At 41.8% G+C, this 16,791-nt stretch overlaps 1 protein-coding gene across 2 annotated transcripts; it reads right to left on the bottom strand.

Annotated features, from left to right (window-relative positions):
• Positions 1-541: 541 nt before the first annotated feature.
• On the bottom strand, positions 542-13,939 carry LOC106581356 (calcium-binding protein 39). 2 transcript variants are annotated; one of them, XM_014163360.3, is made up of 9 exons: positions 13,728-13,939; positions 9,042-9,202; positions 8,351-8,515; positions 7,664-7,782; positions 5,712-5,880; positions 5,500-5,559; positions 5,000-5,065; positions 4,461-4,604; positions 542-4,351 (listed from the first exon to the last, which is right to left on the bottom strand). In XM_014163360.3, the coding sequence occupies exons 2-9, from the start codon at positions 9,153-9,155 to the stop codon at positions 4,163-4,165; spliced, it is 1,026 nt and encodes a 341-aa protein (XP_014018835.1). In that variant the 5' UTR covers positions 9,156-9,202; positions 13,728-13,939; the 3' UTR covers positions 542-4,162. The 2 variants fall into 2 exon arrangements, with proteins under 2 accessions (XP_014018835.1, XP_014018836.1); XM_014163361.3 differs by having other exon boundaries at positions 13,733-13,928.
• Positions 13,940-16,791: the final 2,852 nt, after the last annotated feature.

The raw sequence follows: 16,791 nt of genomic DNA, 5'->3' as shown, positions 1-16,791 counted from the left end.
CCTATGCTGGACATGGTCAGCACAGAATATAAACAGTCTATCGGGCTAATGTTACTTTCCCTATCTCTTTAACGACATTGGTTAATCAAATAGGGTGTAGATGAGACCTTGTGGTCGCATCAAACATGATAAAATTTTTCATTACTTTTGTTTTCCACTACCTTCACGGTCTCAACACTAGAAGTTCCACTGCTGTCAGCAGCACTTATACCAGGGACATTCTTTTTCACCATAAACCATCCAGGTCCATGACTTTCATCATCCCCACCTGTACCGTCAGAACTATTATCCATGTCGACCACAGTCCAGCACAGCTGTTGCTAAAAACTGCCTACCCCAATATAGAACGATAGATTCCATTTCACTTCCTTGTTTGAAGTCGAACATTGCGCGTCCAAATTCAAGCGGATTCTGATCCCAATCCCCACAAGCACCGATGTCTCAACGCATCATTAACACGTGTTTTATTTTACTCTTCCAGACATTCAGCACAAAGACAGATACAGGAAAGGACAATGAGACTAATAACACTGACCACAGGTTCAATTTATTCCAAATGTTTATCCTTTATTTCTGTTGTTTAGATTGTAGAGCCTTTGACACTTCTGAAAGCACCCATACACAATGTGCTGGGACTGGAGTCAAAGGTTAGGAGGTCAGACAAAGCATGAGATTATTTGGCTATTCTCAAATGTAAAAAAAAAAATTTGGAAGAAAATTCCAGCACAACATTGTATGTAGAGTACCATGCAGCCAGTAGAGGAACATGCAATTTAAATATGCATTGAGGAATACTGGTCTTTAGCGTACTGTTCTCTGTTGGTTTGCACAATGAAATGGCTGATCAGTCGTCTATTGGGATATATGGATGAGCGTTCAGTCAAAAGCACTCGGCTCAACATCACTCTGACCATATCCTTCACTGCAATTAAACATGTCTGTTGAGTGATATATATGCAAGATATTCATATCATCCAATCAACTCCATCCCTCAAATAAATACTGTGCTTCAAATGGCAGATTGTTTACTTTACACTGACTCAGCCAATCTCCAAATAATACACAATGCTCCGGGATTGTACTGGAATTTTAACCCCAATGAAATGGGGGGGGGGGGAAATCAGAATGTTGCAACACCCCGACACCACCAGAAAGCGGTGAAATTAGAACATAATAATAAACCAGAGTGGATGAGTGGGGGGGAGAATGTTCCGATTCCCTGAAATCCACACAAACACCCAGATCAGATTCCAGTTGGGAGATGAAGGGTGTGTTCCTCTGCCCAAGCGTTGCTGAAGCCTGCCAGATCTTAAACGCCTGGATAGATATTTTACATATCAGCTAACTCCATCATGTTATAGCAATCTGTCAGTCAATGACAGTTGATGACATAGCATGCAACCATTGGTTGATGCATGCAACATGACTATTACCTGGCTGCTCAGCACAAATGTCATGTTTCCGTTAGAACTCTTCCCCTCCCGGGCGGCCTCCCCTCCACCCCTCTGTCCTGGCCCCCGGGCGGGCTCCCCTCCACCCCTCTGTCCTGGCACCCAACACATTTTAACTGAGTTACTTAAATACAGACGGACAATGAGGATTAAGAGATCCAGGCTAATACCATGACATTCCTCAGCTGTACTAATTATTATTAATGGTTAACAATGTAAGAGCTGGCCCTGGCTGAAGTGATGTACAAATAAAAACCATTTCAATTCAGAAGTAAAATGAAACGCATAATGTCTGATTTTACCCGTCACTGTTTTCAAAATGTACTTGATTAGAATTAACAAAAAAAACTTGTTTCAAAGTCAAATATATATATATACACACAGTACAAGTCAAAAGTTGACACCTACTCATTCAAGGGGTTCTTTAGTTTTACTATTATTTTCTACATTGTAGAATAATAGTGAAGACATCAAAACTATGAAATAACACATGGAGTCATGTAGTAACCAAAAGTGTTGCACAAATCAATATATTATATATTTGAGATTCTTCAAAGTAGCCACCATTGGCCCTGACAGCTTTGCACTCTCTCAACCAGCTTCATGAGGTAGTCACCTGGAATGCACTGCAATTAACAGGTGTTCCTTTAAAAAAAAGTATAATATTTTGTGGAATTTCCTTCTTAATGCATTTTAGCCAATCAGTTCTGTTGTGACAAGGTAGGGGTGGTATACAGAATATACAGAACCCTAACCCTATTTGGTAAAAGACCATGTCCATATTATGGCAAGAACAGCTCAAATAAGCAGAGAGAAACGACAGTCCATCATTACTTTAAAGACATTTAGGTCAGACAATACGGAGAATAATATTTAAAAAAGTAGAACGTTTCTTGAAGTTCAGTAGCAAAACCCATCAAGCGCTAATGATGAAACTGGCTCTCACGAGGACCACCACAGGAAAGGAAGACCCAGTTACCTCTAAGATCATTAGAGTTACCAGCCTCAGAAATTTCAGCCCAAATAAATGTGTCAGAGTTCAAGTAACACTGACACAACATCAACTGTTCAGAGGAGACTGCATGAATCTGGTCTTCTTGGTTGAATTGCTGCAAAGAAACCACTAAAGGTCACCAATAAGAAAGAGACTTGCTTGGGCCAAGAAATACAAGCAATGGACATTAAACCGGTGGAAATCTTTCCTTTGGTCTGATGAGTACATATTAAAGATGTTTGGTTCCAATCGCCATGTCTTTGTGAGACGCAGAGTAGGTGAACGGATGATCTCCACGTGTGGTTCCCACTGTGAAGCATGGAGGTGGTGTGATGAGTTGGGGGTGCTTTGCTGGCGACACTGTCAGTGATTTATTTAGAATTCAAGGCACACTTAATCAGCATGGCTACCACAGCATTCTGCAGCGATATGCCTTCCCATCTGGTTCACACTTAGTGGGAGTATCATTTGTTTTTCAACAGGACAATGACCCAACACACCTCCAGGCTGTGTAAGGACTATTTGACCAAGGAGAGTGATGGAGTGCTGCATCAGATGACCTGGCCTCCACAATCACCCAACCTCAACCCAATTGAGATGGGTAGGAAGAGTTGGACCACAGAATGAAGGAAAAGCAGCCAACAACTGCTCAGCATGTGGGAACTCCTTCAAGACCGTTGGAAAAGCAATCCAGATGAAGCTGGTTGAGACAATGCCAAGAGTGTGTAAAGCTGTCAAGGCAAAGGGCGGCTACTTTGAAGAATCTAAAATAAACACTTTTTGGTTACTGCATGATTCCATATGTTATTTCATAATTTGTCTTAACTGTTATTCTACAATGTAGAAAATAGTACAAATAAAAGAAAAACCATTGAATGAGTAGGTGTCAATTTTTGACTAGTACTGTATATCCATGTGTCAATGTTTCAACAAAATCTACAAAGCAAAAAAAAACACTAATGGCATATGTACACGTTCACCCTTTCCCAGAACAAAAAAAGAAACCCAATTCAGGCATGTACCGAAATAATATCTAGCATTTTATCCATACCATCTGCTTTGTGCTGTTTCACAACACCAATAGCTGCATGGTTTAGTGAGGCCATTTGAGCACCCATTTTAAAATGCATCACTGTTGCTGCTGTACACAATGAAGGCATAGATAAGAGTTGTAGCTGGTACGTGCTTTTTGCCATCTGTGGCACTGTAAGTAGACAGGGCAAGACTGGAAATGTAATCTCTCAGCCAGCATTTAGCCCAAAGCACAGCCATGGATCTGTCACATTTGAACAAGGCATGCAACCAACACCCCAATGTTCACTTTGCTAGTACCTTGCCATCTCGAGGTTTATGCTGATATTATAGCATTATATGTGTGTGTGTCAGAAGTCTGCATAGCGCTCAAATGTAGATTTCATTGTTACTATTTGCTTGAATGACCTTTGTTGTGTTGTTGATGTTACCCTTCCACATGTCTTAATGTGCAGCATCTATTATGTTCAGCTCTTCTTTTTAAAGGAGAAAAAGAAATCAGAAGAAAAAAAAAATTGAATGTCCGTTGTGTTGAACAGCAGAATGAGCTGGAGAATTCCTGATGACTTGATGTGGGTGCGTTATTTTTTTGTTTCGTTTCCTCAAATGGTGGAAAAACTAGAACAGCAGCAGCTGCTGACAAGTCTGTTATCCAGATGTTGTCTGGACACCTTTAGCCCCTCCCTCAGGCCTCCTGGGGGGCCGGCCTCTTCAGATCTTTGATCTGTTTGACCAAATACGTCTTTTCATCATTGAACTGTTCGTCCTCCGTCCTGTCGTTCTGGAACTTGGAGAGGAACTCGATGAGTTTGGTCTGGTTCTTCAGAAGAATGTCCAAGATGGGCTGTGTTTTGTTGGGGTTGGCCACAAACACCTACAGGGGAAGGAAGAAGAGAAATTATTCTTACAATCCAACCCAGCTCAGTCAAATTGCACCGCCTACTATAGCCTTGTGCTAGTCTCGGTTTTTAAACATTTTTTACCTTGAAGACGTGGAAGGCCTCAAACTGGATGTTGCGGCTTTTGTCCCGAAGAAGGTTCATCATTAGCTTGAGGTTCTCTGGCTTGCTGATGTATTTCGTCATGATGGTGAAATTGTGTCGATCGAGAAGAAGCTCTCCCAGCAACTAAATTGTTTCAGAGTGACAAAAAACATTAAGTATTAATTGCAATTACAGTCTGGGGTAGGTGAAAAAGTCATGATTTATTTATTGCCATGTTTGAACCATAAGATTCCACTAAAACTATATCAAATAGATTTAATCATTATAGTTGGGTTTACACAAGGCAAAGTGAAGATACTGCTATGCATTGGCAAAAATTGGAGAGGACGTTACCAGGCAGATGAAATCTAAAACCTACTCCATCTACAGGGTGGCGCTACATCGGTCAGCTTGCTGCTATTTTCAGTAACCAAACACCATGTAAGAGACCACCACTATATTTAGCCATTAAAAACATATGCATAGAAATACTACATGAGAGCTGTTTACTACAACAGAAACAGAACCCACGCTCTTACCTTGAGGGACTGCCTTTTAGTCACGTAGTTCTCTGAGTGGAGTAACTTCTCATATTCACTGAAGAACTGGAGGGGAGAAAGACAATCATCTGAGTGAATGTCAAGCCGCTATTTCAGAGTGCATCTGCTTGTTTGAAAACTCGGTGACAAGCCAACTAGTGATCTTCCAGCACTGATAGACGGGGAGCTGCCTTGTATTCAGAACAGCCACATTGTGTCAAATGCTTGGCTTATATGTTAGGAGAAAAACAGTTCCTGAGTACTGTGCTGCCACTTGCAAGTTAATTTCCATATTCCCTGGTATACTTTTCATGGATCTCAGAGATGTCTCTGAAATACTCAGTCAGACTGGGGTTTAGCACAAATAAACTCAGCTTGTCCTGGCGTGACCTCAGACCGTCTTAAAAAGCTCTGTTAACCGTGACAGGTTGCTATTTGAAGAAACGCATCATGGAGATGTGTTCTTACCGGGTTACATTGCAACAATGTGGAGGACTTACCCTGTCGTAATGCTGCTCCAGGAACTCTGCACTCAGAATCTTGTGTCTCGTTAGCAAGTCCTGGAAGAAGAACACGGGTATTTTAACCAATGAGCTCAAAAATACAGGCCATCTATCTAAGTCCCAAGAAACTTACAGTCCTAGAGGGTCTGAGATACAGCTGTTCTAAGAAAAAAATATATATATTTTTTTTTTTCTCTCCAAAAACTCACTTTAAAAGTTGCAAATGCGTCTGAAGCGATGTCGAACGTGGACATCTCCACGTATCTGAAGAAGTCGTAGAACTGCTCAGCCCCCAGGGTGATCTTGGCCAGTGGCTCGTGCCTGATACACTCCCTCAGCATGATGCCACAGTTCAGAGCGATCTCTGGAGACTCGTACCTGCCAGGAGGACATTGGAATAGGAAGGAGGTATCCAGTTAATACGATGCAAATAGGGTTGGGCGACGTCAACCTGTTGTATCGTGATTACGTACCCATAAAACATTGTGATATGATGATATCGCCCAAACCCACAAAAATATATATTACATATATAAATAAAAAAACTGCTAAAAACGACAGTTGGGCTACAACATGAAATCGAATGCAACTGGATGATTTATGATGAAAGAACGTTGAAAGCCTGGTTACAGGCCAAGAGCAGGCACATCTTCTCTAATATTCCTTTCTGGTGGAGGAGCTTTAGCATGGAGCAGGTGTGTGTGTGGTGCGCTGTGATGGAGCAGTGACTGATGAGGAACTGTAGTGAGTGGTTTTAGGACTACATCATGGCCTGGATAGCAGTCTACAGTCTTCACAACTGAATAATAATTGCCTCAAAGTAATAGAAAAATGCATAATATTGTTTGTTCTAACATAAAGCTGTGATTGACAATAGCCAATGCCTAGTCTTAGGCTATCGAGAGTTTCATTCATTTTTGAAAGCCACAACTTTAGAACAACACCATCGTAGGCTAGAATATTTGGTGATATAAGCGAACGTTCATAACTAACTTGTTGTAAAGCTTTTATAATATACCTCCTACTGGCCTAAGAAAAGGTTATTGGCCATTTGGTTTTCAACCTCGCTTGGAAGGATTTTCATGGTCCGCATTGATCATTTATTTCTTAATAAGCTTAAACTTGATTAAAACTGGTCATTAGATGTTCTTTAGGCTATTGATACGGTTTATGCTCCCTCATTATTAGTCCTCTGGCTACGTTATGTTTAGGCGCTAAAAATAACAGATTTATTAACTCCTTTACATTGATTGATTGATTGATTGAGAGAAAGCCATGCACAACACAATGAAGCATAGCCTTCAGTCATATTCATATAGCCTATCGAATGGAGAGAGAAGGGAATACAAGCCAAGTTTTAAAATAGCTAAACACAAAATGGTTAAGGAGTGTCGGGTATTTAAAATAAATAATGATCTGCTCTGTCTGGCCTACATTCCTCTCTTGCTTTCTGTACCACACATTTACTGAAATAGGTTATAGCAAACAGGAATAGGCAAATTACTCAGAATGTCACTTGTGTGCTGCCCTGCGAGAGTTTGTTCTTTGTGGCGGGTACCAGTCAAGTTCAAATAAGCTAAACCATTGTCTGTCACATCACGATGCTATGGTAATATCAGGCCAACCCTAGACACAAGACTGCACACTACAACCCACGACACAGTAAATGCCCACAAGGGGATTTTATTTGGGCCCCCAAATTTATTTATTTTTTTTGGGGGGGGGGGGGGCATAAAACACTGGAAATCAGCTCCAAGTAATTATTTCCACGCATAATACAGGAACACGTGCTTGTATACAAATGTATACGAAGGTTTGAAATGTTTATGTTTCAGTCAAATATCTATTTGCAGTCTACACAGTATTTGTAATTATGTTCCCACCATCCACTCCAGAACAAAATGATCCCTGATAGAAGACACTGTCAATGTCTTCAGGTATTACTATCAATATCTGCTGTTTGTCCATTTCTGCATTATTTATCTTTCCATTTCCATTGATTTAATCCTTCTGTAACGTATATTGAGACAATGTGGTAATTCCCTTCAAATAAAACTTGACTGACTTAAAAGGTATCCACTTTTTACCAAACACAGAAGCACCACACCCCAACATTGTAAATAACAGGTTGTAGTGTAGGTTAGGGCGCCACAGACCTCACCCTTTGAGCAGCATGAAGAGGATGTTCTGCTGAGTGCAGAGGTACTCCACTGTGGGCGTCCGCGTCCCGATCTGACGTCTCAGAATGTTGTTGAAGATCTGAGCCACATCCTTCTTACCCTGATGGTGAACAGAAATGACAGAATGTTGGAAAGGATTTCAAACAGACATGGTTTCCAGCAGTAGTTACTAAACAAAGTTCTCTTATTTTGAACTTCTAATACTGAAGTTTTTCTGAATGCAATGTTCTTATACATGTTATGGTGATAAACAGATTCACCTATTAGCACCATTAGTGAATCGTCACATTTCAAAATAGTATCATTGAGTGGTTTTGCACCTATTATCAAATTCAGCCTCCCCACAGCAAGAATAGCCAAGACAGATGTCTCTTCTGATGGGTGAGAATGACACAGACCAACTGAAGGATGTGGAGGCTGAGTGTGTCAAAGAGGAGAATCACACCACACTGACACGCACAAAACAAAATAAATAAGTGAAAGCCTGTCCATGTGCCAGTAAAAGAGAACAGTCAGTCTTGTCTTTTTCTGTACATTGACATAAATGTCTCTCCGTCCCAAAGAAACCCACCGTTCTAGTCAGCATCTCAAAAGAAATCTCTCATATCCCTGCATTTGTCTCAAAGACAGACAAACAGAAAGAAACAAACAGTGTAAAAGTGTTTCACCTCAAAGTCGATGAGCTGCAGGTCAGCTACGAGGGTGCTGAGCAGGCCGCTGTTGTAGAGCTCCTGGGCCAGCTGGGCCACCGCCTCTGTCTGGGGCTCCTTCTCATTGGTGCCATACAGAATCTCCTTCATCGCCACCAGGCTCTTAGACACCTCCTCTGTGGCCTAGACACACACACACACAGACAGGAGAAATGAGCTCTACATTACATTAGCTAGCTCTCCATCAGTCACCATAGTGTTTCCTATGATCTAGCAAACACCCACCATCCTACGTTGTCCTGAAATGATCCCATCATACACTATTTTCAGTCTAGAGATGGCTTGTTATGAAAGGAAGGAAAGGAAACTAAACCCTCAACAGGTTTGAGACCGACGTCTCTAGTCGTTCTCACTCCAACCTTAATCTAGGGCATCTGATTCTAATAATTGGCTGGTTGATAAACTGAATCAGGTTAGTTACAGCTGGGGTTGGCACGGAAACATACAGAAGGGTGTGTCTCCAGGAACAGGGTTTTCGAGCCCTGCCTTACACTGTAGTCAATTCAAACGCAGAGGGACAGGTTTGAAATTCCCCACTCCATGGCTTCCATAGAATCTCTGAGGTCACTAGTCATGTTAGAGTAGTGGGAGAGGTTTACCTAGGAGGTACTCGTCTGTACCAGTGTGTGTGTGTGTATTGGTTGTTTACCTTCTCAGCCTTCTTGTCAGAGATGTCATGTTTCTCCAACACCGTCATGCTGTCCTTCAGGTTCTTGACGATGTCAGCCGGCGACTTGTGGGACTTGCCAAAGGGGAACGGCATCGTGGTGAGTTACCGTGGTCGACCAAGTAGCGAGTGTACAGTCCTACCTATCCACAGGGGAGAGAGAAAAGATAAACAACTGAAGGGGATAATGAAGGAAAGGGATCCGCAGAGAAAGACTACACCAAACAGAGTGACAGAAGTTGTTCAAACTGCATCGGTACTGACTCAGAGAGCTCAGTGAAGAGGAGCCAATCAGTACAAAGGTACTAATCAGACCTCTCCCATGAACCAACCCAGGGCCAGGAGTTTACCTGGGGACTATAATACCGGGCAGAGTACAACACACAAGGCAGGCAGCACTTATTACATGACTCACTATTCATCATACTGATACCAAGATACAACATAGCCTATTGACTCACAATTCATAAGTCATACTGACACTAAGACTCATATTGCTAAGAAACAACAGGTTGTAGAGGGGCAGGCTAAACAGATTGATCTGAAGACAGAAACAGCTGAAAGCAAAATGATTCTCACCCTCATACTGAGATTTGATATCAAGCATTTGAATCATTACTTTAATTGTGTGCGAGGTTGTTGAAAGGGCAGGCTAACTGCTGGAATTTTGTTTACTTTGTAACTATGGATTTTCTTGATTGGTTTACTGACCAGTTGCATCATAAGGGGAGGTGATGTTGAGACATGACTGATTGTAATCATTGACTAACACTGACCAGAGGTAGAATGTCCTCTGCCCTACCCTACTCCAAAGGGGCCTCTACATGACCTCACATGTTACCGGTACTTCTCCCCTTCTCCAGCCTCTCCCCACTAGTGTAGTTAACACACCACTGTTCAGCCACATATCCTTTCTCTCAACTCACACCCCTCCCCAGACAAACTAAGGTGCTTATAACCTTATGTAGTCAGGGCGTAGAGCAGTGAGAGCCAGGGGAATGCATGTGCCCCTCAGCGGAATGTGTCAGAACTTCTCTCACTGAGCTTTTATCTAGGACGGAGATGGGCAACTGGCAGACCTGGGATGAATTTCCAAATAAAAAAAATATAGAATAGCTAAATAGGGAACTCAGGGTCTCATCTTACTGTTGCGAGTTAGAATAGTAGAATACACAAGGTGACATTTCTGAATTTGGTTGTGCATCAGCAGTTTCTTTTGCTGTGTCAGTCATTGATAGTCAATTTTTAGATTGCCAAGTTAGTTTAGTGGCCTGCTATCTAAACTTGTTATCATGCTCAAATTACCAGCTTGGGGTTAGTTAGTCTCACTCATGTATGCCGTTAATGATATCCTTCTATCCACCCTATGTCAAAATGTTTAGAATTGCTAGAAATTAGCTGTAAAACAGCCAATTTTCCTCTCAGACCAATGGCAAAATGTAGTAGAGTTGCATGAAATTAGTTCAGAAATCTCTAAATCTTCTCTCCACCCCGTGGCAAAATGTGTAGAATTACACAGAGGGAGCAGACCCCTGAGCAACTGCAACCCCTCATGGTTAGTTCAGTTTTTTTTATGGCCTCCACCATCAAAATTGCCACATTCCATGACCTACCCATTCACTTTTTAATAATACAGGCCTTAGCTGGATCTACCTACTGATAATAGGGGACTGGGACATGGGTGGGGTTATATATGCTGTATCACAGCTGTTCAAGGTGTCAATGACATCCCTGGTGATAAATTTGGCTTCCTTGGTCTGGCAGAAGATCAGATAAGGAAGGGTTGAACTCACACCATGAAGGGATGGGTGTGCTGTTTGTATGGAAAGGGTGCAGAAAGGTAATCAACTTAAAATGTCCCCCATTTACAAACAGCCATGACAATACAGGTAGTCCAAAGACAACTGAGGAAGTCTCTGTTCTCATATCGAGGCAGAGTTGAGTATTAATAACTGGTCGTGTGATTTTTTAGCAAAAACATCGAGTCACCATCAGTCGATACTTGTAAAATTGTAATTCTTAAAATACCTAAGTTGGTACCTAACTGCGGTCCTTCCGCGGGGTACTGAAATTCATACTTTTAATAAAAACTTGAATACAACCAACTTTCCTCAATTGTGTCGCTTAACTGGAGACGTAGTGCCCTTGAAATACTACCTAAACTGAGATCCAATTGGCACAATCACATTTGCACTGAGCAACACAAATGAGGAAAGTAGGTGGTTGTAGTTGATAAAAGTATTGATTGATTGTCACTTAATATTGCTGCTAGCAAATCAAGCGACCCGTTATCAATGCGCAACTCTGCCTCGATATAAGAGAGCGGGGTTGAGCGTTCCTCAGCTATCAAAAGACTGCAAGGATTCCAATAGCAATGTTATGTGTACAGTCAAGACCAGTGAAATTACTCCCAGAATGCAGTGGTGAAAAAAGTACCTAATTGTCATACCTGAGTAAAAGTAAAGATATCCTAAGAAAATGACTCAAGTAAAAGTAACCCAGTAAAAGTATAAAAGTATTTGGCTTTAAATATACTTAACTATGAAAAGTAAATGTAATTGCTGAAATATACTTAAGTATTAAAAGTATAAATACTTTCAAATTCCTTATATTAAGCAAACCATATGGCACCATTTTTTTGTTAAAAAAAATAATATATACATTTATGAATAGCCAGGGGCACGCTCCAACACTCAGGCATAATTTACAAATGAAGCATGTGTGTTTAGTGAGCCCGCCTGATCAGAGGCAATAGGGATAATCAGGGAAATTCTCTTGATAAGTGTGTGAATTATACCATTTTCCTGTCCTGCTAAGCATTCAAAATGTAAGAAGTACTTGTGTGTCAGGGAAAATGTATGGAGTAAAAAGTTGATCTTTTCTTCAGAATTGTAGCGAAGTAAAAGTACGGTACAGATACCCAAAAAAACTACTTAAGTACTACTTTCAAGAATTTTTACTCAAGTACTTTACACCACTGCCAAAATGCAGTGGATACTAAATGAGACCGAGGGTGATGTCTTTCTGTCGATCTGCTTTGGCAACCTGTTTCCAGATGGGATCATCACCTGACCTGTGAACCCAAAGTCTGGTGCAGTCTGGCTCAGACTCTGACCTATGTCTTGGCACGGCATCTACATTTAGAATTAGAACCCAGCACTGGAGCCAAAAATATAACCAACCAGCACTAAAGCAAGACCTAGCCTGGTCACATATGTGATGTGTCACATGTTAACAGATTGAAATAGAAAACACTGACAAATACCCCACCCCCGGTTTGAGCTCTGGCTAATTCGATATTAATCTCAGCACACCTTTCAACTTCACAAGGTGGTCAATCCACCTTTCACTCACAGGCTAAAGTTTGTTAATGTAGGCACCATTTCTCTACTCCAGGGTGTCAACCCCTCCAATGGGTAAACGTTTTGTTCCCCCCCCCTCCCTAACACGACACAGCTGATTCAAATAGTCAAAGCTTGGGGAGTTGGCTATTTGAATCAACTGTGTAGTGCTAGGACAAAAAACAAAACGTGCACCCAGGGGAGGCCCCAAAATCAAGTTTGGGCAACTCTGCTCTACGCCAATGTGACCGCCTTTAGCTATTAGCATGACGTAGACCAGCAGATAACACATATATAAGGCTGTTAAGTATTAACTAACTAGATAGGGAATAACTCATTCACAATTGTATCTCTGCAGATTGCATGGTGTTTTTCCATTATGATTTTGGTACTCGTACATGCAACTCGTGTGAGACCGGTAGCCTGGTATTGGTCCCTAATTTAACTAGCACGGGCTAGCATTGGAGAGCTAAATTGGAAAATATAGTGTAGCTAACTAGTTAGAAGACAGTTGGCTAACTACCTATGCAGTTGCGAACTAACTGTGCACTACCACAAAACATTGCATCAACCGCTCATTGCCATGTTAGTTATCATCAGCAAGCGCACAGTGAACCGCACAATACAATAGTGTCTGGTGAAGATGTCAGCCAGCGTCTGCGCACAATATCATTTCGTGATGGCTAGCTAACAAACTACTAGTTCTAAAATGTTTGATAACTCGGTAGTTACCTTGCTAGCCAGTCAATTATTTGGCTAACGTACTATTTTAGTTTCATTATCAGATGATTTCAATCCATCAATAGTCGTGCAACCCCTTCAGCCTGCCTGCCAACCAACGTTAGCTCATATTGTGGTCCATACGGGAGGCCTAAATACACAACAGGCCTTTAAATATGACTAGCTTGCTAACTTAGCTAAGACAACGGCAACGCTTTCTGGCTAGTTAATAACTAGTTAGAAACCTAGTTAGCCAACGTTGTCGCTAGCCAACTAACTAGACACCCGTGCCAACTAGCTACTGTACTAACTCCTTTTGCGATCCTGCTAATTGTTTTGTGTTCAAGGTCTTGCTAACTTCTCGTGTGTAGCAGCTAGCTAGATAATAATATCTAGCTAACTTCATACTGATAAGTTACTGTAGCCAGGCTAACGTTAGCTAACAAATAACGTTATATGCTTGAAAGCTTTTGACAGGCCTCTGCTAACGTCGTTAGCTAGACAGCTATCTTAACTGCCTGGCGTTAGCTAACATTGCCATTAACGTTAGCTATTCAATGTAGGCAGACCAGCTAATTGTCATCGAAAACGACACATAATATCAAACCTTACAAACTCGATCTTTTCACTCTCCGCCGATGTGCTTGAACAGCTAACGGCAATGTAGCTATGTCCCGTTGGATTATAAACTCCTTTGTTTTCCTTATTTGTCGCCTCCCCTTGTTTTAAATGTTTTATAGCTAGCTAGCTAGGTATCCTAGTCCTTGTATGTGTACGAGTGGACTGGTTAGCAATGTGGTTGGGCATCGAGGTCTACCGCCCCCGCTGGTCGTATAACGCTATAGCATCGGCACATGGGGCTCGCGAGTGTCCACAGGGAGGCGCTCGTACACCAGGAAAAGAGTGCATGAATGATTCCACCAATGATGTACATAAACATGTGTATATCACAGGAGGGAGGACGGCTCATAATAATGTCTTGAACGGCGCTAATGGAATGGCATCAAGCACATGGAAACCACGTATTTGATACCATTCCACTCCAGCCATTACCACAAGCCTGTCTACAATTAAGGTGCCACCAACCTCCTGTGGTGTATACAGTACATACATCATTGGAATCCACACACACCTAAAGAGGGTTAAGGTGAATCCACACACCCTAGACAAAAGTATGTTTGGTGAGCAATTCTGCGTGCATGCTTTTTCTCTTTATTCTTGACTTCCCTGTGAGGCACAACCTTATTAAGGCACTCCGGGAGATCAATGTGTACAGGTCTCCCAGAGTAAAGAGGCTAAACCTTATAAAGTTGTAATTAATGAAATAAGACCACTGTATTCTATTAGCTTTAGAACCTTCCCAAAACCAAGACCTGCTAATCTGAGCAAAACAAACATCAGGATGGGATTTTATGCTTATTGAAAAATAGGATGAAAGAAAATGTAAATCCCTGATGTGTATGTCTGTGGCGCACATCTGTGTATATGTGTGTGTGTGTTTTGGGATCTCTGGCTGCGGTGTGATGAATATTTCAGTTCAGCATTTCTGAAGGCAGCCTCCACAGCAGAACATCTTCCTCAACCATCTGATAAACCAGGTGAGGGAGACAGTAACCACTGACATGAATGGAACAATGTGGACACTACTGCAACACTTCAAAATTGTGAGTCACACAGTCCTTTACTATCTCCATGTATGTGTCCATCTGTCTGTTAGCTTCTCCCTCTCCACTATTTCTTTTTCTTCTGTCTACTTTAAACTCACCTCTTCTTGATGGTCTTGTGACATTTCTTGCCCTCCTCTGTCTCATTCTCCTGTTCATTCTTCTCCTTCACTTCTTCCTTCTCTTGCTTTACTTGGAACCTTTCCTCATCAGGCAGTATGATAATCTCCTCTACCTCATCATAATCAATCTCATCAGGCAGGATGATAATCTCCTCTACCTCATAATCAATCTCATCAGACAGTATGATAATCTCCTCTACCTCATCATAATCAATCTCATCAGGCAGGATGATAATCTCCTCTACCTCCTCAAAATCAATCTCATCAGGCAGGATGATAATCTCCTCTACCTCATAATCAATCTCATCAGGCAGGATGATAATCTCCTCTACCTCATCATAATCAATCTCATCAGGCAGTATGATAATCTCCTCTACCTCCTCAAAATCAATCTCATCAGGCAGGATGATAATCTCCTCTACCTCATAATCAATCTCATCAGGCAGTATGATAATCTCCTCTACCTCATAATCAATCTCATCAGGCAGTATGATAATCTCCTCTACCTCATAATCAATCTCATCAGGCAGTATGATAATCTCCTCTACCTCATAATCAATCTCATCAGGCAGTATGACAATCTCCTCTACCTCATAATCAATCTCATCAGGCAGTATGATAATCTCCTCTACCTCCTCAAAATCAATCTCATCAGGCAGTATGACAATCTCCTCTACCTCATAATCAATCTCATCAGACAGTATGATAATCTCCTCTCCCTCCTCAAAATCAATCTCCTCTACCTCATCATAATCAATCTCATCAGGCAGGATGATAATCTCCTCTACCTCATAATCAATCTCATCAGGCAGGATGATAATCTCCTCTACCTCATAATCAATCTCATCAGACAGTATGATAATCTCCTCTACCTCCTCAAAATCAATCTCCTCTACCTCATCATAATCCATCTCATTGGTTTCTCCTGTATGATCTCCATTAGTGTCCAGAGTGAGAAACATAATACATTGAAACATCTTTCCAGCGCAGCTATAGTCTGACAGATCTACACTAGCTTTCCTCTATGTGACACCATGTGTGTGGATCTGACTGACAGAGAGAGAGGGAGGTTCTTATCAGTCTTCTTACCAGTACAGGGTTTCCAGCCCTGTCAGAGTTGCCTGTCTGTCCTCCCTCAGTCTGGGTGGAGATGGGTGGTCTATGGCCATGCCAGGGTCGGCAGTGGAACCTTCAGTGGAGGCAGGCGGCGGGGAAGAGGGAGGGGTGGAGCAGCGGTAGTCTGGAGGTTAGAGGGAGGGATGCGAATGGGGAGGAAGAGGGGGGGAGTGGTAGGGGTCTGGAGGGTAGCGTTCAGTGGAGACGTGGTCAGTGGTCAGAGGTCAAGGAGGTCATAGTCACTGGAGCAGGTGACCTGCAGTTCTGACTCTTGATGGGAAGATTAGCGGTACAAGATTAGTTAACATGATTAATCACAAGATCACAGTCACAAGATACAGCCCACTGGGCACAGACGTCAATTCAACATCTATTCCACATTGGTTCAACGTCATTTCATTTAAATTACATGGAAACAATGTTGATTCAACCCGTGTGCCCAGTGGGAATACGTATATCAAAACCTTACAACTCTCACATGCTGGGAGAATATTGTAACCGCAGTAATGAATCAGTAATTCATATACAGTATGTCTGTATAAATACTGTATGAATCCAGTAAACAATCTACCACTGACTCAAGAGTATCGAAGTCATTCTGCATGAGAGACAGAGGTGCAGGGTTATGGCTAAACCTACCAGCTCTCACAGTCTCACGTCAGAATTAGCCGTTCATCCATTTTTCTCCAACTTCTTCCAAACGTCAAATTTCTAAGTGTTTAAGGTTAAGTTTAGGCATTAACTCTGAATTTTGAAGGTTAGATATTAA

The sequence above is a fragment of the Salmo salar genome, chromosome 20, assembly GCF_965601325.2.
Source record: "Salmo salar chromosome 20, fSalSal1, whole genome shotgun sequence".
NCBI lineage: Eukaryota > Metazoa > Chordata > Actinopteri > Salmoniformes > Salmonidae > Salmo > Salmo salar.
This window is presented reverse-complemented; position numbering and strand designations above follow the sequence as displayed.

What these genes read in the sequence shown, in the direction of transcription:
- LOC106581356 (XM_014163360.3), bottom strand. Translation starts at nt 9,155, where the DNA reads ATGCCGTTCCCCTTTGGCAAGTCCCACAAGTCGCCGGCTGACATCGTC. An exon ending in TGCAGCTCATCGACTTTGAG is followed by an intron (nt 7,783 to 8,350) that starts GTGAAACACTTT and finishes GTTCACCATCAG; the next exon opens with GGTAAGAAGGATGTGGCTCA. An exon ending in ACGCATTTGCAACTTTTAAA is followed by an intron (nt 5,560 to 5,711) that starts GTGAGTTTTTGG and finishes TTCTTCTTCCAG; the next exon opens with GACTTGCTAACGAGACACAA.